The following is a 21,818-nucleotide window of genomic DNA, read 5'->3' as shown; positions in this document are numbered from 1 at the left end:
AGAGAGTGCTGGTGAACGGGGCTGCATCCAGCTGGCGGCCGGTCACCAGTGGTGTTCCCCAGGGATCAGTGTTGGGCTTGTTGCCTAAATGGCTGTGGGGAAAAAAGACTCCAAGCCAAATTAGTTAGGAGATAAGATAAGGATACAAAAGCTTTAATGAGTCCCCAGGCTTTCTGGAATACTCCAACGTGCGCTCCCGAAATAGAGATGTCCACAGTTTTTATAATGATTTTCACCCAATCCCTGTCCAGCCACCACCCAGGTTCTGCCCCCACCACGCCTCTTGGGAATTGGGTCTGGGGGTGTTTTGCGACCCCCTCTTCTTCATCTTCATCTTCATCTTCATCTTCATCTTCATCTTCATCTTCATCTTCATCTTCATCTTCATCTTCATCTTCATCTTCCTCAGAGCACGTAATGTCCTTGGAGGCCTTCCAGAATTCTAGGCCTGAAGGTTGTTGCGTCTACGGCTGTATCTTCTTCTGTAGGGTTAGGGTGTTCTTCTACAATTCTACCTTGAAAAAGAGACTAAACAGGCTGTGGAATTTAGGGAATTGAAATGGGAATGGGTAACAGGGTTTTGAGCTGGTGTGTTAAAGGGTAAAGGGATAATATGCTGCTATTCTAAAATCTACATTTACTACATAACTACTTCTAAGATCTACAAAAATTAAAAAATCAAAACATCAAAACTCCAAGGTATCAGTCCCCCCTTTAGAGACTGGACAAAACTCAAAAATTTTGTCCAATCTCTACTACTTACATCTAATCATTTTCCAAAAAGATGACCAACATCTACAACATTGGTTCATGCAATAAGCTATTATACAAACACTAACTATGTACATTACCAATAGAAACAGTTGTTTAATCCAGGTCCAGTTCGGTAACCATGAAGTAAGTTTGTGGAGAGTGTCTCCCAAACCCAGTGAGACATTGTCCAGAGATACCTGATGTAGAATTTTGGTTTGATTCCGAATTGCAGCCAAATTCATAGTGCAAATTCAGCACTCACTTTCACAAAGAATATTAGGTGCATTTTACTAAAGCCAAATGTAAATTAGGTTCCAAACTTAATTCATAGTTACCAACTGTACAGATAACATGTACAGTAGAAACAGTCTATGATAATCCTCTTCCTCTGAGTCGGGTTCTGCTTTGCTGATAGTTCCAGGTCCTGAAGCTTTCTTCACTCTGGAGTAATGAAACCACAGTCCTTTGCCAGCAACTTTGACAGCAGTGAGGGAAGTCAGCAGGACTTGGAAAGGTCCTCTCCACTTGGCTTGCAGCAGGTCACTGTCCCACCATTTGATGTAGACCCAGTCTCCTGGTTGGAATTGATGAGCAGGGGTGTCCAATACTATGGGCCTGGAAAGTTCGACGAATTTCTGGAGTTTCTGTAAAGTAGAGTCGGTGTTGCTCCTGGCTTGAGCGTGATGCTTACAGGTTCTGTTTGCTTGGATCTCCCAGGATATTCGCTAGCCCATACTAAAGGGATGACAGCAGTCTCAACCTCTGTGGGGATCTCTCCGTGGTTCTCCTGTATGAAGAAGGTGGCTGCCTCGATATATTTAGTGTCAGGGATGATAACTTTTATTCCCCCCCCCCTTACAGAATTTAATTTCAGCTTCCAGTTTTTCTAATAAATCTCTACCCAATAAAGGCATAGGAGAATCTGGCATATAGAGGAATTGATGAGTTACCCAGTGTTTTTCTAATTTAAATTTCAAAGGTTTGAAGAAAGGCCTGGTTTCACTTACCCCTGTGGCACCAACCACAGTTACACTATCATGACTCAGTTTCCCTTCCAAGGTGTTTAACACGGAATATGCAGCACCTGTATCAACTAAAAACTCCACATCTTCTCCCCCCAGCTTAGCTACAACCAGAGGTTCTGCTGGGGTAGAATTCTCCGGTCCCCTTCATGCATTCTGGCTTAAAGTCAGTTGGGAGGCTGGAGGAGGGGGTGGAAATTCACTTCTCCTCTTCGAGTCTGGACAATCCCTTCTCCAGTGATCCTTCTTTTTACAAAAAGAACATGCATCATTAGAAACTTCTGTGCCTGTATCAGTAAACTTTAATCTGCTCCTCTTCCGATGCTGTAATTCTAAACCCTGGTTCCCGGGTGGTGCCGAAGGGATGGGGGCGGGTTCGTCCCGGGCCCTCATGGCAGAGCTGGAGGGTCCCGTGTCAGCCGGGGCCCGAATCCCGGCTGCAGACACTGCCCCCGCTCCTCCTCCCGCAGCCTTGAGGTCTGAGCCTGCACTGCTCACAGCAACTGAGCTTGCACTGCCTGTAGCAGCCCCGGCGGGGCCGCCGCCCCCCCACCGGTACCGGCAGAGCCCGCGGCTCCAGCCAGGACTGGCCCCACAGCCCAGGGAGGCGCTACCGCCCCCCCGTAACCAAGAGGGCCTGCAGCCCCGGCCAGGAACGGCCCCGCAGTCCAGGGGGACTATCGCCCCCACCCCGACACTGGCAGAGCCCGCAGCTCCAGACAGGATCGGCCCCGTGGCCTCGACAAGGGCTGGCTCCGCAGCTCTGGGAGGGGCTACCGCCGGTCCGGCCGGTGCCAGAGCTCCCGGCGCAGCCGGGGCTGAGGCTCCCGCCGCTCCCGTGCCGGTTGGAACAGCTTGCGCCGGCCCCCCGGGTCCCGGAGCACCAACAGCAGTTCCCGGGACCCCCGCTCCACCCGGAGCAGTCCCAGCTTGTCCCGCCGTTGCCCCCGGAGCACCCGAAGCAGCTGGACCCGGCACCGCAGGTGCAGCTGTCCCCGCCGAGCCGGCAGGACTCGCCCCAGGGGCCACCCCTGCTCCTGACGGACCTATGCCCGCCGCGCCCGCAGCCTGAGCCAAAGGGGGGGGTGCGCTTCCTATTCTCATATTTGGGGGAATTAAAAGGTCCAGATTTTCATCTCCAGGGCTTTCAAGATTAGTTTCCTCCTCAGGATCATGCTTAGCACGATTTTTCTTTTTCTCCTCTAATACCATTTCTGTGTGTTCTGCTTTTATTTTAACTTTGTCCTTTTTATATACCTTTCTCAATTTTGGACGGGTTAAGAAAAGGTAGAATAACTCTGCATAATGCAATTCTGACCACATTTCCTCCTTATGAAGGATTGTCATAAGATGAAACACTGTATTTGCTTCAAAAGAGCCAAATTTCAGCCAGACTATTCCTCTAATTTGTCCAGTATAGGGCCAGACATCCATAGAGAGTCTAACTACCTCCCGCCTTTTTAAAGATGTCTCAGGGCCAGTTAAATCATCCCAATACTGTAAAACCAAAGCGAGAGGGGTTCCCTCTGGAATCTCCTCTTTAGCTTGTGTACATCCCATGTTAACAAACAACACACGAGGAAAAGGACAGAGCTAAAACCGGGGAAGGCATCCACCCCCCTTCTGCGGCCACACCTGGCCAACACGAAACCCAAAATCCTCCTGCCTGCCCTAACTAAAACTTTCCGGGCAGTTCCACTGCCCACTCCGGCAAAAATCCCTTTGCCAACAGACTGGGAAAACACTGACTTTGGGCCCAAGTCCAAGTTTCCCTTCCCAGCCTCACCGTATTCCCTAGCCCTGGGGAAAACTCCTTCCCGCAGCTGCTAATTAAAATTCTCTAGGAGTTTTGTTCTTTATCTTACCTCCTCCGCGCGCGGTTCCGAGAAGCTGGGCCCCCCAAGATCAGAGCAGGAATTCTTCAAGATATGCCGGCCGGAAAGAAATCCCTGCAAAACGAATATTGATCCAGAGGAGTCACAGGTCCCAAGTTCCCTGTAGGGGAGCCACCAAAACTGTTGCCTAAATGGCTGTGGGGAAAAAAGACTCCAAGCCAAATTAGGTAAGAGATAAGATAAGGATACAAAAGCTTTAATGAGTCCCCAGGCTTTCTGGAATACTCCAACGTGCGCTCCCGAAATAGAGATGTCCACAGTTTTTATAATGATTTTCACCCAATCCCCGTCCAGCCACCACCCAGGTTCTGCCCCCACCACGCCTCTTGGGAATTGGGTCTGGGGGTGTTTTGCGACCCCCTCTTCTTCATCTTCATCTTCATCTTCATCTTCATCTTCATCTTCATCTTCATCTTCATCTTCATCTTCATCTTCATCTTCATCTTCATCTTCATCTTCCTCAGAGCACGTAATGTCCTTGGAGGCCTTCCAGAATTCTAGGCCTGAAGGTTGTTGCGTCTACGGCTGTATCTTCTTCTGTAGGGTTAGGGTGTTCTTCTACAATTCTACCTTGAAAAAGAGACTAAACAGGCTGTGGAATTTAGGGAATTGATATGGGAATGGGTAACAGGGGTTTGAGTTGGTGTGTTAAAGGGTAAAGGGATAATATGCTGCTATTCTAAAATCTACATTTACTACATAACTACTTCTAAGATCTACAAAAATTAAAAAATCGAAACATCAAAACTCCAAGGTATCAGGCCCAATTCTGTTTAATATCTTTACTGATGACTTAGATAAGGGGATCAAGTCCACTGTTAGTAAATTTGAAAATGACACCAAGTTGGGGGGAGCATCAATTGGCTGGAAGGCAAGAGGGCTCTTCAGAGGGAGCCGGACAGACTGGAGAGTTGGGCTGATTCCAACAGATGAAGTTCAACAAGGCCAAGTGCCGGGTCCTGCACTTTGGCCACAACAACCCCTGAAGCGCTACAGGCTGGGCACAGAGTGGCTGGAGAGCAGCCAGGCAGAAAGGGATCTGGTAGTCTGGATTGACAGGAAGCTGAACATGAGCCAGCAGTGTGCCCAGGTGGCCAAGAAGGCCAATGGCATCCTGGCCTGGATCAGGAACAGTGTGGCCAGCAGGACCAGGGAAGTGATCCTTCCCCTGTACTCAGCGCTGGTGAGGCCACACATGGAGTGCTGTGTCCAGTTCAGGAAGGATATCAAGGTGCTGGAGCGGGTCCAGAGAAGAGCAACAAGGCTGGTGAAGGGACTTGAACACAAGCCCTGTGAGGAGAGACTGAGGGAGTGTGGGAGCTGGGGTTGTTTGGCCTGGAGAAGAGAAGGCTCAGGGGAGACCTCATCGCTCTCTACAACTCTCTGAAAGGAGGTTGTAACCAGGTGGGGGTCGGTCTCTTCTCTCAGGCAACGATCAGTAAGACAAGAGGGCATGGTCTTAATCTCTGCCAGGGGAGGTTTAGGTTGGATATTAGGAAGAAATTCTTTACAGAGAGGGTAATCAGGTATTGGAATGGGCTGCCCAGGGAAGTGGTGGATTCTCTGTCCCTGGAGGTTTTTAAGATGAGATTGGTTGTGGCACTTAGTGCCATGGTCCAGTAACCACAGTGGTAGTGGATCAAGGGTTGGACTTGATGATCTCAGAGGTACTTTCCAACCCAGCTGATTCTATGATTCTATGAAAAACAGAGATTTGATTTAAAAATATATTTACTGGAAGACAGGCTGTGATAAAAGTCAATTTATCTTACAGCTGAGCTCCCCAAAATGAAATAGCCGCCACCACCCATCTACTCTCTACTGTCACTGAATCCAACATGCTGGCAAGTCAGTAAATCTGTATTAGCAGACGAAGTTACCAATGGATAATGAGGACCTGTAAAAAGGAGATTTTCTTTCCTGCAGAGTTGTGCTCCGGGGACGATTACTGGTATCTATGAAATTATACCAGTTGCAGTGTGCTTCTCCTCAGGCTCGTTTAGACAAAGTTGTCTATGTTTGAAATTTTTTGACTTTTCCTTTAGATTCTCATTTTCCTGCTCTCTTTTTGCATTTTTCCTCTTTAGTGTCCTCTCAAGTTGTGACCGCTCCTGCTCCTGTCCAGGAGCAGGACTTGGTGTCTGGACAGTGGTCCAGCCCTCATCAGCTGATAACCTGGGGAAAGGGTTATGCCTGTGTTTCTACAGATAATGGACCGCTGTGGGTTCCTGCTCGGTGTGTGCGTCGTGTTGTGTCTCAGGGAGACCAGCACTGATGACTCCTATGCAGAACAGCTCAAACTCCTCAGCCCATGGAACAGCAAGAACGTCTGGGTGACCCTGATGAAAGCACTGAACCAGACTACCTTCTGCACCTCACTGAGGCAACAAGACCTGCCTTTTCATACGTGCCTTGTTGGAGCACTTGTAAATTACTCTGATGCAGTGAAACTTGTTTCTAACGTTACACTATTGCCCACTCTGTTCACAAAAGCTTGTAATGCTTCTGCACTAAGCTGCATTGCAAACTTGCCACTCATGTAGATAGAGTAAGATTGCAGTATGGTGCTGCTATTGACTTCCTGCTGCTTGCCCAAGGACATGGTTGTCTCGTTGAGGAATTTTGGGATGGTTACTGTCTTTGCTTAAAATGGGGATCCTGATTTTAGTGGTGATTGTAGTTGTGCTTGTAATGTTGCCATGTTTGGTGCTGTGTTTGCAAAGGGCCCTGCAAAGGACAACCCATGTGGAAGGCACCAAACAGAAACAGAGACTATATCGTAAATGGAGACAGATCTACAAAGAGTATAATGAAGATGAAGTTTAATACTATGGACTCACATACTGAAATGGACATTTGTGAACAGACCTTCGAACTTAATTGACGTGGATAATGTTGTTTTACCCCCATTGGTAATGTTAATGCATGTTAAAACCATTGTACCCCAGTTGTGGATTCATATTTTATTCCATTATAAGTTTTCCCTCATGAACCCTTTTCCCTGATTGGTTGTTAAGTCCCCAGTTATGATTGGTGAGATTTTGCTGCAGTAAGGCGGTCTCGCCACACCCCCCAGGTCACCCTATAGGTTGAAAGTTAATGTATTCCCTCTGTTATTCCCCTATTGGTTCTCCCCCTATGTCAGTCCCATGCTCCTCCCAGTTTCTAGACCTTTCCTTCCCTGACCCTATATAAGTCTTGTTCGCCCCTTGTTATGGGCAGGACCTTCGTGGCTCTGCATCAGGAAACACTCTCGTGTCTCCTGTATCCTTACCATCAATAAATCTGCTGCAGACTGCGAACCCCCTGAGTGCTGTCAGTCCTTCCCTACCCGGGCTGCGGCAGACCCAGGCAATTTTCTTAGTACAAATACAAAAAGAGAGAAATGTAGGGGTCTGTAAGCTCCTTGGAAGAGGAGATTGACTTGGGAAACTTTTGAGTGTGGCCTTGAAGATAAGGAAATTTTACACACAGGCTAATTGGGGAGCGAGGGCGGACTGTGAGTCCATAGATTTGGTATGTGAGAACCACAGCCTTGTCCTTGGGCATCTAGGTGTCTCACGATTGCTGCCAAGTGTATTGGTAATGATGAGTGGCCAATTAGGATGATGTTGCTTGCTTGCCGCTTTTTTGAAAATTATATAAAAGGACCTGGGATTTTAATAAAAGGAGGTCTTGTCTTATGTTGCCCTGAATCAGCTTTCTTGTGTGTTTTTTATTGGACCATCACAACTTAATGGTGACAACCAGTAATCTTGTTATTACCATTCAAAAAGTTAACTTTGCATTGGAGAAAGGACTTTTGTTTTGATTTAAGTCTTATTTGCATATTCATTGCTAGCTAGGTTTTATATAAACATGGCTGGTTTGGATATGTCTACACTGTCTTCCAGACACAGACCCAAATCTGCACTCAAGTCGAAGCTCATTCATGCCAGAAGTCTAGGGACTCTGGGTAAAATTCAACCATTGCTATAAGGGCAGGCAATCACATACCACTGTTTAGTATGATCCCAAGCACATTCCTGCCTGCTTTCTGATCAGCACCTACTGACAGTAAAATTGCTATCTCAGAGATAACCGTGAAGAACAGTGCTTGTTTCCAGTAAGACTTTTTTTTGTACCTGTAGTCCATATTCTGATAGTATTGCACAGACAGCATTTTCCCCTATAGGTCTATGAAGGAAGAAGAGCAATAAAGAAAAAAAATTCCCTGTATACCCTTAGCATTAGGGAAATGATATTCATATCTCTTATCTCATCTTCTCCAATAAGAACTACAACTGATGAGTGTATTTTTTCCATCAGTTAATATTCATATGCAAACACAGAAAAAATGGCAAAAGATATTGCAAACAGGTGACACCAAGAGAGCAAGAAACAAATGCGCAGTTGATAAACATTCTCTAGCTTCTGTTGTAAGAGTGAAAAAGCAGCAAATACTGCACAAAGGCCTTATCTGAATAAGAGACATAAACGAGCTATTTGATAGCCCTGCTGTTCTCAGTAGAAATCTTCTAGAAAAATGCTTGCTCAGTTCCCAGAGAAATTCAGTCCTTTTGTGAGAGATCTCACTTTTGTACTTTGCTTCCTTTTTTAAAAGACGAGAAGTTTAATTTTTTTGAACTACAGAGGATGCCTGTTTAGGGCTAAATGTGGACAGTCATACTGTGAACCAGATAAGCTGCATACTTGGCAGAAAAAGAATTGCAAAATGTGATGCTTCTGGCTTCAGTTGACTTCAAGTTGTCATTACAAGATCCTGTCTCTTTTGAAATACTTCTCTTCTGAAAATCTCTAAGTGTGGATTTTTTGCGTGTTACACAATGTTAGGCAGTATATGTTTTAGGAAAATATAAATACAGATAATAAAAATGCACCAAAAGTACATGAAAAGAGATTCAATTTAAAAAAAAAAAAAAAAAGAGAAGTTTGAAATAAGGTAATTGAAAGGTCATGTCATTGTCTAAGCCCAGCCAGCAACTCAGCTCACTCATTACCCCCACAGCAGAAGGAGGAAGAGAATCAGAGGAGCTGAAGTGAGAAAAAGTCATGGCTCAAGGTATAGACAGTTTAATAAGGAAAGCAAAAGCCACACACACAAGCAAAGCAAAACAAGGTTTTATTCACCACTTTCCATTGGCAGGCAGGTGTTCAGCCATCCCTAGGATAGCAGGGCTCCATCATGTATAATGTTTACTTCGGAAGACAAATACCATCACTCCCCACTCCTCCCTCTTCCCCTGGTTTAGATGCTCAGCATGATGCCATGTGGGATGAAATATCCCTGTGGCCAGCTGGAGTCAGCTGTCCTGCTTGTGTCCCCTCCCATCTTGTGCAACTCCCAGTCTTCCTGCTGGTTGGGTGGGGTGAGGTGCAGAAAAGGCCTTAACACTGTGTAAACAATGCTCAGCAGTAACTAAAACATCCCTGTATTATCAACACTGTTTTCAGCAAATATGAAACACAGGCTACTTTGAAGAAAATTAACTTTATCCCAGTCAAAACCTGCACAAGTCATCACTCAGTCTGTTAGTGAGATAAACTTGCTATATGGACCATATTATATTCTCCATTACAACCCCATCTAGAGATGCTTTCCTTGCAAGGTTCTCCGTTTCTCCAGTAATAACAGTGATATTGCTTCTACCCAAGACATCACGGAGTATGTTTTGAAGGTCTGTTAAATAGCACAAAGGTTTTCATGGGTAGTGAATGGGCAATTTTTTCCTACTAGGAATGAAAGATGCAATTAATGGAGTTTCAGTGGGCAAAGAAACTTCTGCAGCACACAACAGCTGGAAAAATTAGTGCACTGTCATGGGAACTGTCTAAGAACTGTTTTCTCTTTCACTGCTCTAGGATGAAGCTGCAGAGAAGCTACACAAATAGTGATGAATTATCCTGTACTGATACACTGGAATGTACTAGATCATGCTGCAGAAGGCTTGTCAATACCCATACAAAATCATAAAATGGTTTGGGTTTTAAGAGACCTTTAAAAGGACATCTAGTCCAAAATCCCTTATCAAGATTAAATAAAAAAGTGACTAAGAAAGGTGTGTGAAAATAAAATCATGTATTTTCTAACCACTCTAGTCACAGATTTCTGGCAATGCCTTCTGCAACCCAGATTTATTCTCTTATTTTCCTACTACTAAGTTCAATTAACTTACTGCATGGAATTCATGGCTTCTGTATGAAGTAGAAGCTATTTAATGATTACTTTAAAAAATGTAATTAACACATGCACTGCCCCTGGCTTGACGTATTTTAACAGTGAAGCTGAGAGAAGAAAAAGCCTCAATGTAATTTAGAACTAAGAAGCTTTGTTTTTACAACTTTATGAGCAGTTTGAAATAATTTAATGAAACTTTCAAGTGTGTTTAAAACAGTATGTACCAGTAAGAAACTGTACCTGAAATTTTATTTCCAGTTTGAAAATTCCAGGAGGTTCAAATGTAGGAGTGAGTACACCACTTTTACAGTAAAGCTGAACAGCATTTATCTGTAAACCTAGAAAAAAACCCCCACATCTGTAAGAAGATTTGGCTTGAAAAAAGTGGTTTTCCTAGTTGATACACTATCTGTAGATTCAGGAGACCTGTTCATCAAGCCCTAAAAATCTAAAAACAAATCAAAAACCTTGCAGAAGTCCTAGAGAATAATGAAACTCTTGAACTGCAGTTTTTCAGGTCACTCATTCTTGGAATCTAATTTCTAACATAATGCCAATGTGTAGAAGTGCTCAAACATTTGTTTGCATCAAAATGACTGTGTTCACACAGCTGCCTGCTGTCTCCGATGCTCACCTGCAATCTGCACTGTGTGCTAGAGACTGCAACTCAAATTGTTCCCAAGCCAAGTCCAAACATGCTGTCTGTACAAAGGGCATGGTTTGCTCTTTCCTGAAAGAAAGACGAATAAAAGTCAGCAGGGAATGCCTCTGATTTCTTCAGTGCATTCCAAGTAGCCTTTTTTATCTACTCAGATTTATTCTGAGGATCAAAAAGAACCTGGCACAGGGCAGAAAAAGCTGAAGAACAGTCAACTGTAAACCTTTTCCTGGGTTATCTCAGGTGAGCCACTTTGTGTCTCACTGTACTTAACACTACCCACAAGGCTGATGTAAGGACAAACACGTTATATGTTGTCAAGCATAAGAATAGGGTCCACATGGAGTGATCCCATTTCCTTCTGACAGACTTGTTGCAAACACTATGACTGTGTGTCTAGTCTGAGTACTGTAAGTAAACTTAATAAATGACCCAACATCCTCACGGTAGACTGTTTTACGTTTTTATCTGACACATAATTTTACATTAAATAATTATGCAACCCTTAGCAATATGTTTTCTTAAGTCTTACCACTGTCAGGTGTAATTTATTATTCTTCTTATCTGAGTTATTTAAAAACCAAACAAAAATCCTTTTTTCTTCTAAAAAACTGTCTTGTGGCTGAATTAATAAAAATCCAATAATTACAACAAACTAATTATTACATTAGAAATTGAAATTCTACAGTACAGCTTGCAAATGGTTCCAGTAACTCTCAAAACCAAAAGGATGTAAAACATGCTACAGGGGAAGGTGAAAAGTGAAGAACAAAAGGATCCTTTTTTATTTTTTTCCTGGCATTTGTGAGGTTTACAAAACCTGAAATAAATTTCATAGATTAGCCAGGATAAGTTGATCTCAGTTATTGTTAAAAAAATTTACATTATGTCTGTAGATCTTTCACTACTGATTGTGCACATTCTTCTCTTCTAGTGAATAATTCTTTTTTTTGTTGTTGTTTTATTAATTGTTGTATTGCAAGGTAAAACTCAATTAGGACACGTTACCTTTGCATAATCCTCCCACAGCTTACTTAGCACAGAAGTATTTGGAAATATATTAACAATTGCTGAAATTGTTAAATTAAAAACTAAAATGAAAAACTACTTAAGACTATTCTTTTTCACTTTGAAACTCATATTCTACACACTAATATACTTTAGGTTACTTTCACTTAAAAATATATTGTAAGTGTTTTGCCTCTGGAAATATTGTCCAAGTTGTAATATAACCCTGAGGAATCCTTTGAGAAAACACCTTGCAGAACAAATCTGCTGTTAAAAAGTCACAATCTTAAGTTTATCTTTGAACTCTTCTGCTGTGACATAAGCTCAGCTGAAAAAGCTGTATTATTACCAGTGTCAAATAAAATTTATGTTTTAATAGGACTAAAACGATACATGAGATGACTGTCCCACAGCCCAATAACTCCTCTTTCACAGATCTCATTGGATACTTCTAATGAAGTAGTTAGTTTACAGCTCTGAATGAAAATTATTCCCATGCAGAAGTAAAGCATGTATACTGCTTTAGGCATCAAAGAAACTGTAGGATTATGATGCATATTCAGCCTGAAAAAGCAAACGAGGGAAAACAGTTTTTTACAAATAAGTATTCCACAAATTTTTCACATGCAAAGCCTGATTCCTTATAATCATCCTTATTATAGCAGACAAGTAATTTCCTTTATTAGAGCTCTGATAGTTTTCCTTCGTCTGAACTCTGTTTGCTACCTCATGTTTCCACTTCTCTGAACAAAATATTTGCAGACTAGAAAACAGTTCTTCCATATGCAAAGAACTAGAAATGTTTGCAGATTGTTTGCACTAAAATAGTGTTTTCTGTCACACATGAAGACAAATATCTAAGACCACCTCTCTCTGGGCCAACATGCTTCTTTTAAATTAAAGTACTAAGCTATTCAGTTCTGAGTATGCATCATTTCAGCCAATATTTAAATAGTTCTATATGTGTTACATAAATGTTGCATTAGAATTATCACTCTGGTAAACCTTGAAATTGACTTTTCTCTTCAGAAATTTCTTCAGGAATTTTCTCTTCTCTACAGGAACAGTATGGTACAATAAACATGGATATATTCCTGTAGCATGGAGATTCCAAGATACATTTAGTTGTGCTGTCTTGGAGTGGCCCTGCCAACATGTGTATGGATTGTTAAATTTTAGGAGAGTGAATACTCACATTCATTCAGAATCTCTATTATTAGGTACTCCCAATGCACGTGGAGTGAGGTCTGTGCCTCTGCACTAATGAAGACAGAGACATATTTACCTGTGTTCTGCAAAGTTTTGATGTGATCAAAGGACAGCATAGTTCCTCACACTTCAGTTATTCAGTTTCAGCTGATGACTCTGCAGTCAGTAAGAGTGCTGAAGATTGTCTCATGGCTTTTGCAATCCTTTTTCTTCATATTTCTGCTCACTCACTGGCAGCAGAAGTCCTGTCATCAGAAAAAAACCTCTTAGCTTTCATTTAAGAGAGAAAAGAATTAAATAGCCAAAGACTAATAAAAACTGTTCAAAACCTCTAGATTTTGGAATTACAAATAATGCTTTTTAGTTACATAGCTTTCCCCCCTTTTTTTCATTGAACCCCATTTTTTTCTTTCAAAAATAATACACAAAGGAAAAACAGTGATGAAAATAAAAGGATTTGTCAGACTTTCTAAAGTTTACTGAAGTTGCCGTATAAATAAATGGAGTAGTGTTTAACTTGTATGACTTCCTTCTACCAGGAATATAATTGATAAGGTTTAGGCCACTTTACTTTTTACTTGCTACTTATTTTATGCTGCCTTATCTTCAGGTCATATCTTCAGAATTACTAACATATTTCATATTTCCAAATTAAAAAAAAAAAAAATTTTTGGAGAAACTGTTTTAGTCAACTACGGGGGAAGGTGGATGGGACTGGGGGGGTGATGTGGAAATCTTAAAAAACAAACTGCAAAACCCCACAGCCCAGGAAACCCATAAAAAAGGCGATTTGGGTAAGACAAAGTCTACACTCTGCCACCATACCCACAAAAAATGCAGAAAAGCATTCACACATGAATTACCCCAAGTAGCCCAATTACAATGACATAAGCAAGGCCTGATTCACCAGATAACTTAGTGCTCCAGTTTACTGCTGATCACTGAGCAAGTACTGCAGCAGAATGGAGTATACCATTCTATACAGTTTACTTGCCACAGAAGAGAAGCTATTTTTAAAAGTTTGAAAGGAAAATGAAGAATTCATAAAAAAGACAGACTTATCAAAGGTGATCTTTCTACTGATATTAAAGCAGTAGGTGAGACTGCATGCCCTCAGCATAATTACAATTAGAGTAATTGCTCTCAAGTTGTATTCCGATTTAGAGTAATTGTTTTCAAGTTGTATTCAAATCAGAGGCTGGTTTATCTTTTGCAGCTACCTTACTGTAATGAAACGTACTGCCTCCCTCAAAGTCTGGTCTTGCTTGAGACATTTAAAATATCTTCTGCACATTTTGAAGCAACAGCTTGCAAAGCAAACCTTGTGATGAGGTGGCACACATTCTTATCATGCTGAACTTTAATTCTAAGCTTAAGTAACAGATTGTAGACGATTTTTTAGTTGTCTGTACATAAGGTTTCGATTTAAATTGCATTTTCAAAAAAACCCCTATTTTTTAACATTAATTTTCTATTTTTAAAATGGCATTTTTGTTCAGATATCAGAAAGCGGGGGTCGGTGGCAGAAAGAACTCTGTCCAAAAAATCTTGCTTGGCTGAATTTTTGGATACCAGTTCCTTTGATGTTGTGTTTGCCGTGTGAACAAAGCCTTTTCTGAGCAGAGTCATACTGCATAATCTGCAAACCTTCATATTAACAGTTGATGATTTTATATGCTCAGTATCAACAAACTCAGTAATTGATACTGGGAGCAACCTAAGATCTTCAAAATATTTGTTCCTAAAGCATTACAGCCCCAGTTTTTGTTTCATATACATTAAACATTTGATAAATGGCAGAATTCCCAATAAAGATTATAAGCCTAATCTTGCAAACTGCCTTTGAGAAAGTAGGAAGAGATACTTGGATTTACAGCCACTCAGCAGGATGCAGACAGTGTAACTGCGAAATATGAAGATTGCATAATCTGGCCTGTAGTTTTAAATCCAGTCAAGAGGTCCAATTAGTTAAATCCTTTGAAAGCAAGCAAAAAATAAATGTTTGGAGAAGAAAATAAAATTCTGGTTTGTAGTCTTGTACAGGCATTTAGTATATTTCTTTGGCTTTCAGAAACATATGAATTCTGCATTATTTTTTAAAATTCATTATAATCTGTTACCACAGAATGGGGAACCCATGGAAGTGTTGCATAACATTTCTTGTGGCACATCTTTTTGATTAGTGGTCCACAGATTCGTAACATGTTATCTCTTGGTCTTGCAAAACTATCTCCTGGACAGTTTGCAAGACTTATTTCTGAAGTAATTCTAAATTGTGACTCCGATTTAGCACTATTTGTTTTCTTGTTTTTACAATTAAAAATTTCATACCCATAAAAATAGTCTCCGCATTAAACTCCTTGAAAATTAGAAAAATCTACCTAGAACCTACTAAGTCTGATGATTCAGCTTCACAAGTTGTTATGCACCATTCATGAAAGACATCTGAACTTCCATCTCAAAAGGTTTCCCGGCCCTTTTGACTGCTTCTTTTTCTCAGTTCTTCTCACATACATTTTAATTACTTTTTCAGAATTAGAGTAGCTTTCATAAAAAGTACACCTCCAGACAAGGAAACTGCTGAATCACCTATGTCCTTTGGTTATTTTACTGTTTTAATTATTAACATTAATTATTAATTAGTATTATAAATGAATACTAAAGACTAAGCTTTGAGAACACAAAACTTTGTTGTTAGTGAAAAGGAGATATAAAAGTACCAATTACCATCCAGATTTTTCTTCCGCATATCACATCAATTTTCAGAGTTTCGTTTACTTTCACTTTGTTATGAAAAATTTTGGCAAAGACCTTCCAGCTGAATAAACCAGCAATTTCCCAGTATGAGAGGTTTTATTAAATGTAAGTTTTCTTATAAGCCAGAGTATGGTTCAACATGAGTCCTTGTTCCAAAACAACTGTCACAACTGCCAAGTAATTACCATGTGAGAATAAGTCAAAGTTTCTCTATGGAAGCAAGAGAAAAGAATTAGCTCAAGAGAGAAGAAGAAAATATGGAGGATGTTAGTAAGTGGAGCAGATTAATCTTAGTATGTACAATTTAAACAGAGATACTTTTCCTGAAAATTCAAACTAATCACCAGTGTTTCCAAATGCAAAAAAAAATATGACTTTTTTTTTTTTTTAATACCCCCAGTATTCTACTTTACCATTATTATCACTAACTTTATAATTTCTGAAATCTCTCACTTTTAATGATCTACCAAATCCAGAGAGTACTTGGGGAATAACCTAATACTAGCATATTTTTATGGTATGGCAAACTCCGGAGCACTGAAACCCTAAAGGTCTGTTTGGTTTGCTTGACTGGTTCCTCTAAATTCTGCTTCCTCTTTGCCTTTCCCCCTTCAGCTGCTTTGTGGCTTCTGCAGCTCATATCATGAGTACAGGAAAAAACAGTTCCCTCAGAAGTAGTTTAATATTTGTTTGCTTCCAATTCAGCATTAAGTGTGGAATATACTATTAGCAGATGAAAAGCCCTGAAGAAGAGTTGTTATCCTGTGAAGGTATTCTTTATGTCTTCAGACTGCTCATCAAAGATAAGTTGGTGTGAAAGATAAAAGCCAGTCCTATACAGGACATGACATCAACTCACTAGAACCAAATTGTCTCCATCTGTCCATGTGGATTCTAGGTGGACAAAAACTCTCTCACTAAGAGGTGCTGCACAGCAAACTGCTAAATCAGGTGAATGTAAGGTTTTCTTCTCACCCATTTCAAGGAGAGCTAACTGGAACTACAAATCAGCCCCTTCCTATCTAAAGGCATTTGACAGTTTCTTCTCTCCCTCTCATCTCCTCCCTTCCCCTTTTCTCTCCTTTCCCCTCATCTTTTCTCCCCTCATCCTGAGATAAATCTGTTCAGGCCTAACTGGTTCAAATAAAACAGCTTTTTTCCCATTAAAAAGCCAGCCACTTTTTTTCCATTAAAAGCTGAAGATATCTACCATTCCTCAAAAGCTTTATCTGAATTGGATTCTTTTCCTGAATCCTATCATTCTGCGCAATTGTAGTAGGCTGGAAGATTAACAAAATGCTGGGGGTTCAATATCTCCTTACAGTATGTTGCATCCTGAGTCCTCCTGTAATACACAGCAAGGGCTTAGTGAAACAATCCTGTTCCTAGTCTTTTGCTGTTAGTTGTATAAACTGGGAGTTTTTATGAATGAAAATTTTCTTCCGAAGGACATTGTGCTGGTATTGAAGAATATGGAACCCAGCGTGAACATGTGCAGTGTTGGAAAATTAATGCACAGGGCATTTGTTCTACATAAACTCCTATAGCTCTGCCAGCATCAGACCTAAGATGATGTAAAGGCTTACTTGCAGCGACCTTTTTGCATCATTGATATAGAGCTTCTAGAAAATTCGACCTTTGCATTAGCTGAAAGGACCATTCTGATGAGAAGGAAGCAGCAGTAAGTATCCCATCACAAAGTTTCTCTTTCGGAGAATGCCACTTTGCCAGATTTCACATTGTACAGTGAGAATTCAGTTATTTACCAAGGAACAGTAAGAAATGCACATACACATATATATGACTATATTTATCAGGTAACTACAGAATAAAAGAGAGTAAGCAATTGCACCAAGTCGTAATCAAAGACCTGAGAAGCTTTTGCTAGAAATGGTGCTCCCTGGGCACTGTTGTACAAGCTGGGGGATTTAGAAAGAGAGATGTGAAAAAGCCGCAGTTCCCAAACAGTATAACCCAGCTGCCCTGGAGCCACTGACCCTCGAAGCCAGGCTGTCCAGACAAGCACCAGCCAAAGGGGAGGGATAGCCTGGCTCTGCCCCAGGCAAGACGTGCCAGCGCCGGCTGCCGCCGAGCACCGCTGCCGCCGCGCTGGTGCTGCAGCCGGAGCCCTCTGGCACAAAAATAAGCCCCGAGCCAACCTCCGTACCTGCCCTGTCAGCCTCCCTGCCTGCCTTGAGGTGAACCTCCCGCTGCCCCGGGAGGGTCTCCCAGGAGGCTCAGGCGCAGGGCTCGGCTCCAATTAGCCACTTGTGCGCGCCCCCGCCCTTCCTCCGCCACATAAAGGCCGGCGAGCCCACCGTAGGGCAGGTCTTTTTGCTTAGGGAGTTTGGCCGTGCAACGGGTATCTCCTCGGCCGTTTGTTTTTGCCTGCCGTTTTCCTTGCCCAGGTGGATTTGGGGCCGCTTTGCTTCGGTTTTTGACCCCTGTCGCTGCGGTACTAGCCGGCTCTGCCGCAGAGCCGCTCCGGTGCGCTCGAGGCTTCCTGAGCCGGCACAGCCCAGGGGTGTGGGGCCGAGCCGGGCCGAGCCAGGGGAGTGCCGCTGGGGCATCATGCCTGCCACCTTCGCCGCGAGGCGCCTGGGGCTCCTGCTGCCGCCGCTGCTGCTCTGCATCAGTTTCTCGGGCGGGAACCCCGCAGGTAAATGTAAAAACTCTTTTGTGCCGCGGCCCGGGTCCCCTCCGCCCTTAGTGTCGAGCGGGCTGATGCGAGGGGGGCCGGGACACGGCCTGGGAGCAAAGTCCTCCCTGTCCCGCAGCATCCCCCCTGGCTCCCGGGGGAGCGCAGCGCTGGCCCGGCCGGCCGGCGGGTATTCGGCCCTGCCGGTGGAAATGGCTGAGCCGTTTCTTCTCCTCAGCGGCCCTGACCCTCCCCGGCGTCCCTACCTCCCTCAGCGCTCGGGCCTCTCTTGGGGCAGCGGGGAATCAATCCCCTCACCGCTGTCCGAACGCATCGGGGTGGCTGGTGGTGGCCCATCTGCTTTGTGCGGTCCCTTAGCCTCAGCGCTGCCTCTTTCAGAAACGGGAGGGTTTTCTAGCTCACAAGTGCAGGACTAGGGGGCTGAGGCTTAGTGTTCTATTGCTGCCCTGTCCTTACTGAGTAAAACGTTTAAATCCTGGAGTAAAAGCCAAAGAAGAACAACTTCGTAGATTACAGTGCTAAAATATCAGTGTGCCTAGCAGGTTGTGAGGAATGCTCCTTGGGATTTAATATTGAGGTTTTAAAAGTGGTGTTTAAAATCCACGAAGGATGAGGGGCTTGAGCTTTCCAGGTCCTATTCTTCTTGTGGTAGTTTTCAGCAGTTTAGTCCCGGGCCAGGCACCCCTCAGGAAATACGAGTTTATTTCTTAAATCAGTGGATTTCTGCTGTTAATCCCTGCTTTGGGAGGCACTGCAGAGTAGAATGAAATGGTGTCAGGAGGATCTACGAAATAGCTGATGTTTGTCTAGAAAGTAGGATGAGCTTTCTAGAACAGATCTTGCCAAGGCTGGAAGTTCTGTCACAATATGTTTGTGAACACCATGGCTGGGAGTTGAATTAACCATCAGTAGGTCAGTTGCATTTTCAATGTACGATATATAAATGGTTACATGTTTGTTCCTGCGTCCGTAATACTGAGAGGAGCAGTACTTTTCTTGTGTGATGGTAATTTTTGTGAAATTTGTAGTGGTCTCGTGTAATGTGAAAGAAAACGTACTTTGCAGTTCTTAAGGCTTATTTAAAATACATATTTATTTGTGCAGGGGAAAATTTGCTTTGTAGTTCTTAAATAGTCTAAAATATGCACATGTATTTCTGTACACATGCAAAACTTCATTGAGCTTACTTCATTGAAAAGTTTTGTGACTGTAAATTGCCTGATATTTATAGGAACATGTAAGTCACCATGTGGCTAACTTGCCATAAGGTGTTTTTTTTTCTAATGTCTGTTGCTGCCAAAAAATTGTAACCTGATGATAGCTGAAGCAATTCTAAGTTTATATCTATAAAACCATTGTTGAAATGATGTGCTCTTCCGGAAAAAAAACCAACAAACAAATCAAACAACAGTACTCTGTTTTTGTTTCCAGAATTCCACAAATCTACCATCTTCCTAAGGCAATGGATATCGGGTATGGTTTTACCAGAAATAAACCAACAGCTTTAGTACCTTTTACCTGTATAGAGTAAGGCTGTGGTTTTTCAGACTTGCATTAAACGCCTTTATAGCTACATGAATGAGGTAGGAGGCTTCATACTGTGATTTCTGTGATGATTTAGATGTAAGGAAAAGTATTTTAGTCTTCCAGTGGTTATCAACCAGAACGTGTATAAAGCTAGTCAAGCGCAGGGACTGTCTGCAGAGCTGCAGCAAAGGGAGGTTCATGCTTACTTGGAGGGAGAAGAACTAAAAACTGTCTTCCAGTAAAGTCCATCAACACTGTGTTTTGGAGATGTAAGGGTTCTTCAACCAGGAGAAGAACTTGCAGTATAAGTAACCAGAGTGAGTACTAAGTGCACAATGACTGAGTTCCGGAGGGCTGAGTTACATAGCCTTCTGCAGCTGGTCAGGTAGATATCAGAAAAACCCTATTAAATTTTTGTTTTGAGATACGTAGCTTGTAGAAAATACTTATTTTTCTGCTATTTTTTCTTAGCTGTTTAGCTTAGATAATTGTTTTGGAAAAATTTAAGCCATTCCTTTTATTCTGTGTTGAGCTAAGGGTAATTTCTAACATATCACAGCACTGTTGTTTGGAGCTCGCTTTTTTGTTCGGTTACTGTTTTGGTTGCCTAATGTAGTTGACTGATTTAGGAAAAGCAATCCCACCACATCTCATCTCTCAGCTTCTGCTCCTGAAGAAACCAAGGACCTAGGAGTCGAGAACTCATCTCACTTTTTATGGACTTTGTTTATAGGTTGGGTTTTTCTGGTTTGCCCTGAGGGAAGGGCATTTATCAGGGCATTTGGAAGTCCTTCATGTTGTTTCTGTGGTGTCTCAGGGATGTTAGGAGGTTCTAATCGCTGGTTTGGGATGCAATTGAATGCTTGTGTAGTTACACAGAGTGTATGATTGATAAGAAATCTTAATGATGTTAAATTAAACTAAATTGTATTTCAGCGTTTTCTTGTTCAGCTGCTTTTCTGGCTGAAAGAGAGCAAATAGATTTTTAAGCCTGACATAGTTCTGACGGTGATGAGCATGGTACATCCACAGTTTATCCCCCAAATACTGGCTGCAGTATGGAGCAGAGGTATAGTGGAAAAATAAATTAGTGACATCATACTCTTGGAACAAAAGCTCTACAAACTACCACACTGTCGATTAAATCTAATGCAAGTAAGTCGGAGGCTAAGGCATGCAGCCGTGGCTCAGTAGTTTGAGAAGTTACTCGACTTGCTTACATCATTACCTGGCTTACATCATGCAGTGCTGCCTTATCTTGATCTCTAATGCTGTTCAGCAGGTGTATATGAGAGAAGAGCGGTGCAATGTTATCTCTGTTTGTTTGTAGTTTGTTTGTTCTCTCTGTTTATCTGTAGTTTGTTATATGGGCAGATAAGACTCAAGATATGAAAGCTGTGGTGACAAGAAATAACACTACTTGACTGCTTTCACTGAGTACGTGAATCGAGGAAAGCCAAGATGAGAATCATGTTAATATGCAAACCATGTTGCAGGTGATATGCCTTCACTGCAGAGACATAATAGAGCTGCTGTACATCTTGGCACTTGCACCTTCTAAATTTATTATCTTTGAGGATTTTAATTACTGTGCAGGTGATACACGACATACTTAGAATGCCTCAAGATGCTACAGGTATAAAAATCTGGGAAGCTTTCTTCAATCTTACCATGAATATCAGAAAAATAGTAGCTCTTCCTACTCTCAACATCTCTGTAAAGTAGAGAATAAGACTTACTGGCTGGGTCATAAGCCAGGAGATCTTCAGAGCAGATTTCTTAAATTGTTATATTAGGGGAAGGATGGGTAGGGAAGAGTTAGCTGTGGCACCAGTGGTCTAATATGAAAAAGTATGCAAATTAAACAAACTGTTGTTAAGAACCCATAATGCTTAATTTTTAAAATCATATCCTTTGACTAGCTTGTTTTACTCTTGATCCAAACTGGTTGAAGTATGATGGGCAGATTGAGAGAGCAGATGGTGCAAACCAGGCATGATTGTGATGTAGTCTTGAGTAACTGTGTGCTGAAAGTACCAGTGGGAGAATCTGTGGGTTGTCTGTGCCTGTAGCGCTGAAATGGGGTAGGAGCAATAGCAGTGTCATTCATTTGTAGGAAATGGCAGAATGCTGACTTCACCTTTGCTGAAGG

General features: G+C 42.2%; 1 protein-coding gene and 1 long non-coding RNA gene across 8 annotated transcripts in view; one reads left to right on the top strand and one right to left on the bottom strand.

Moving 5' to 3' along the window:
* Positions 1-288: 288 nt before the first annotated feature.
* LOC126647326 (uncharacterized) overlaps positions 289-21,818 on the bottom strand; it is a 21,997-nt gene continuing 467 nt past the window's right edge. The window contains exons 1-4 of one of the 6 annotated variants that reach the window (XR_007630559.1): positions 18,385-18,525; positions 12,800-12,968; positions 10,483-10,578; positions 289-528 (exon numbers count right to left, since the gene is read on the bottom strand). This is a non-coding gene — a long non-coding RNA (uncharacterized LOC126647326). Of the gene's footprint in view, positions 529-3,927; positions 4,254-9,989; positions 10,579-12,799; positions 12,969-18,384; positions 18,526-21,818 lie in introns of those variants that run through there. The other 5 variants (XR_007630563.1, XR_007630558.1, XR_007630562.1 and 2 more) reach the window with 5 other exon arrangements.
* The window catches only part of EMB (embigin), a 24,665-nt gene continuing 20,728 nt past the window's right edge, over positions 17,882-21,818 (top strand). The window contains exon 1 of one of the 2 annotated variants that reach the window (XM_050329467.1): positions 17,882-18,139. In XM_050329467.1, coding sequence (XP_050185424.1) covers positions 18,052-18,139 — 88 coding nt within the window. In that variant the 5' untranslated portion in view covers positions 17,882-18,051. The remainder of the gene's footprint in view (positions 18,140-21,818) is intronic. The other variant, XM_050329466.1, reaches the window with a different exon arrangement.

Source organism: Myiozetetes cayanensis, unplaced genomic scaffold, assembly GCF_022539395.1.
Source record: "Myiozetetes cayanensis isolate MyiCay16 unplaced genomic scaffold, myiCay2020 scf4, whole genome shotgun sequence".
Lineage (NCBI taxonomy): Eukaryota > Metazoa > Chordata > Aves > Passeriformes > Tyrannidae > Myiozetetes > Myiozetetes cayanensis.
The sequence above is the reverse complement of the archived record's forward strand: the minus strand, read 5'-3'. Positions and strand labels throughout refer to the sequence as shown.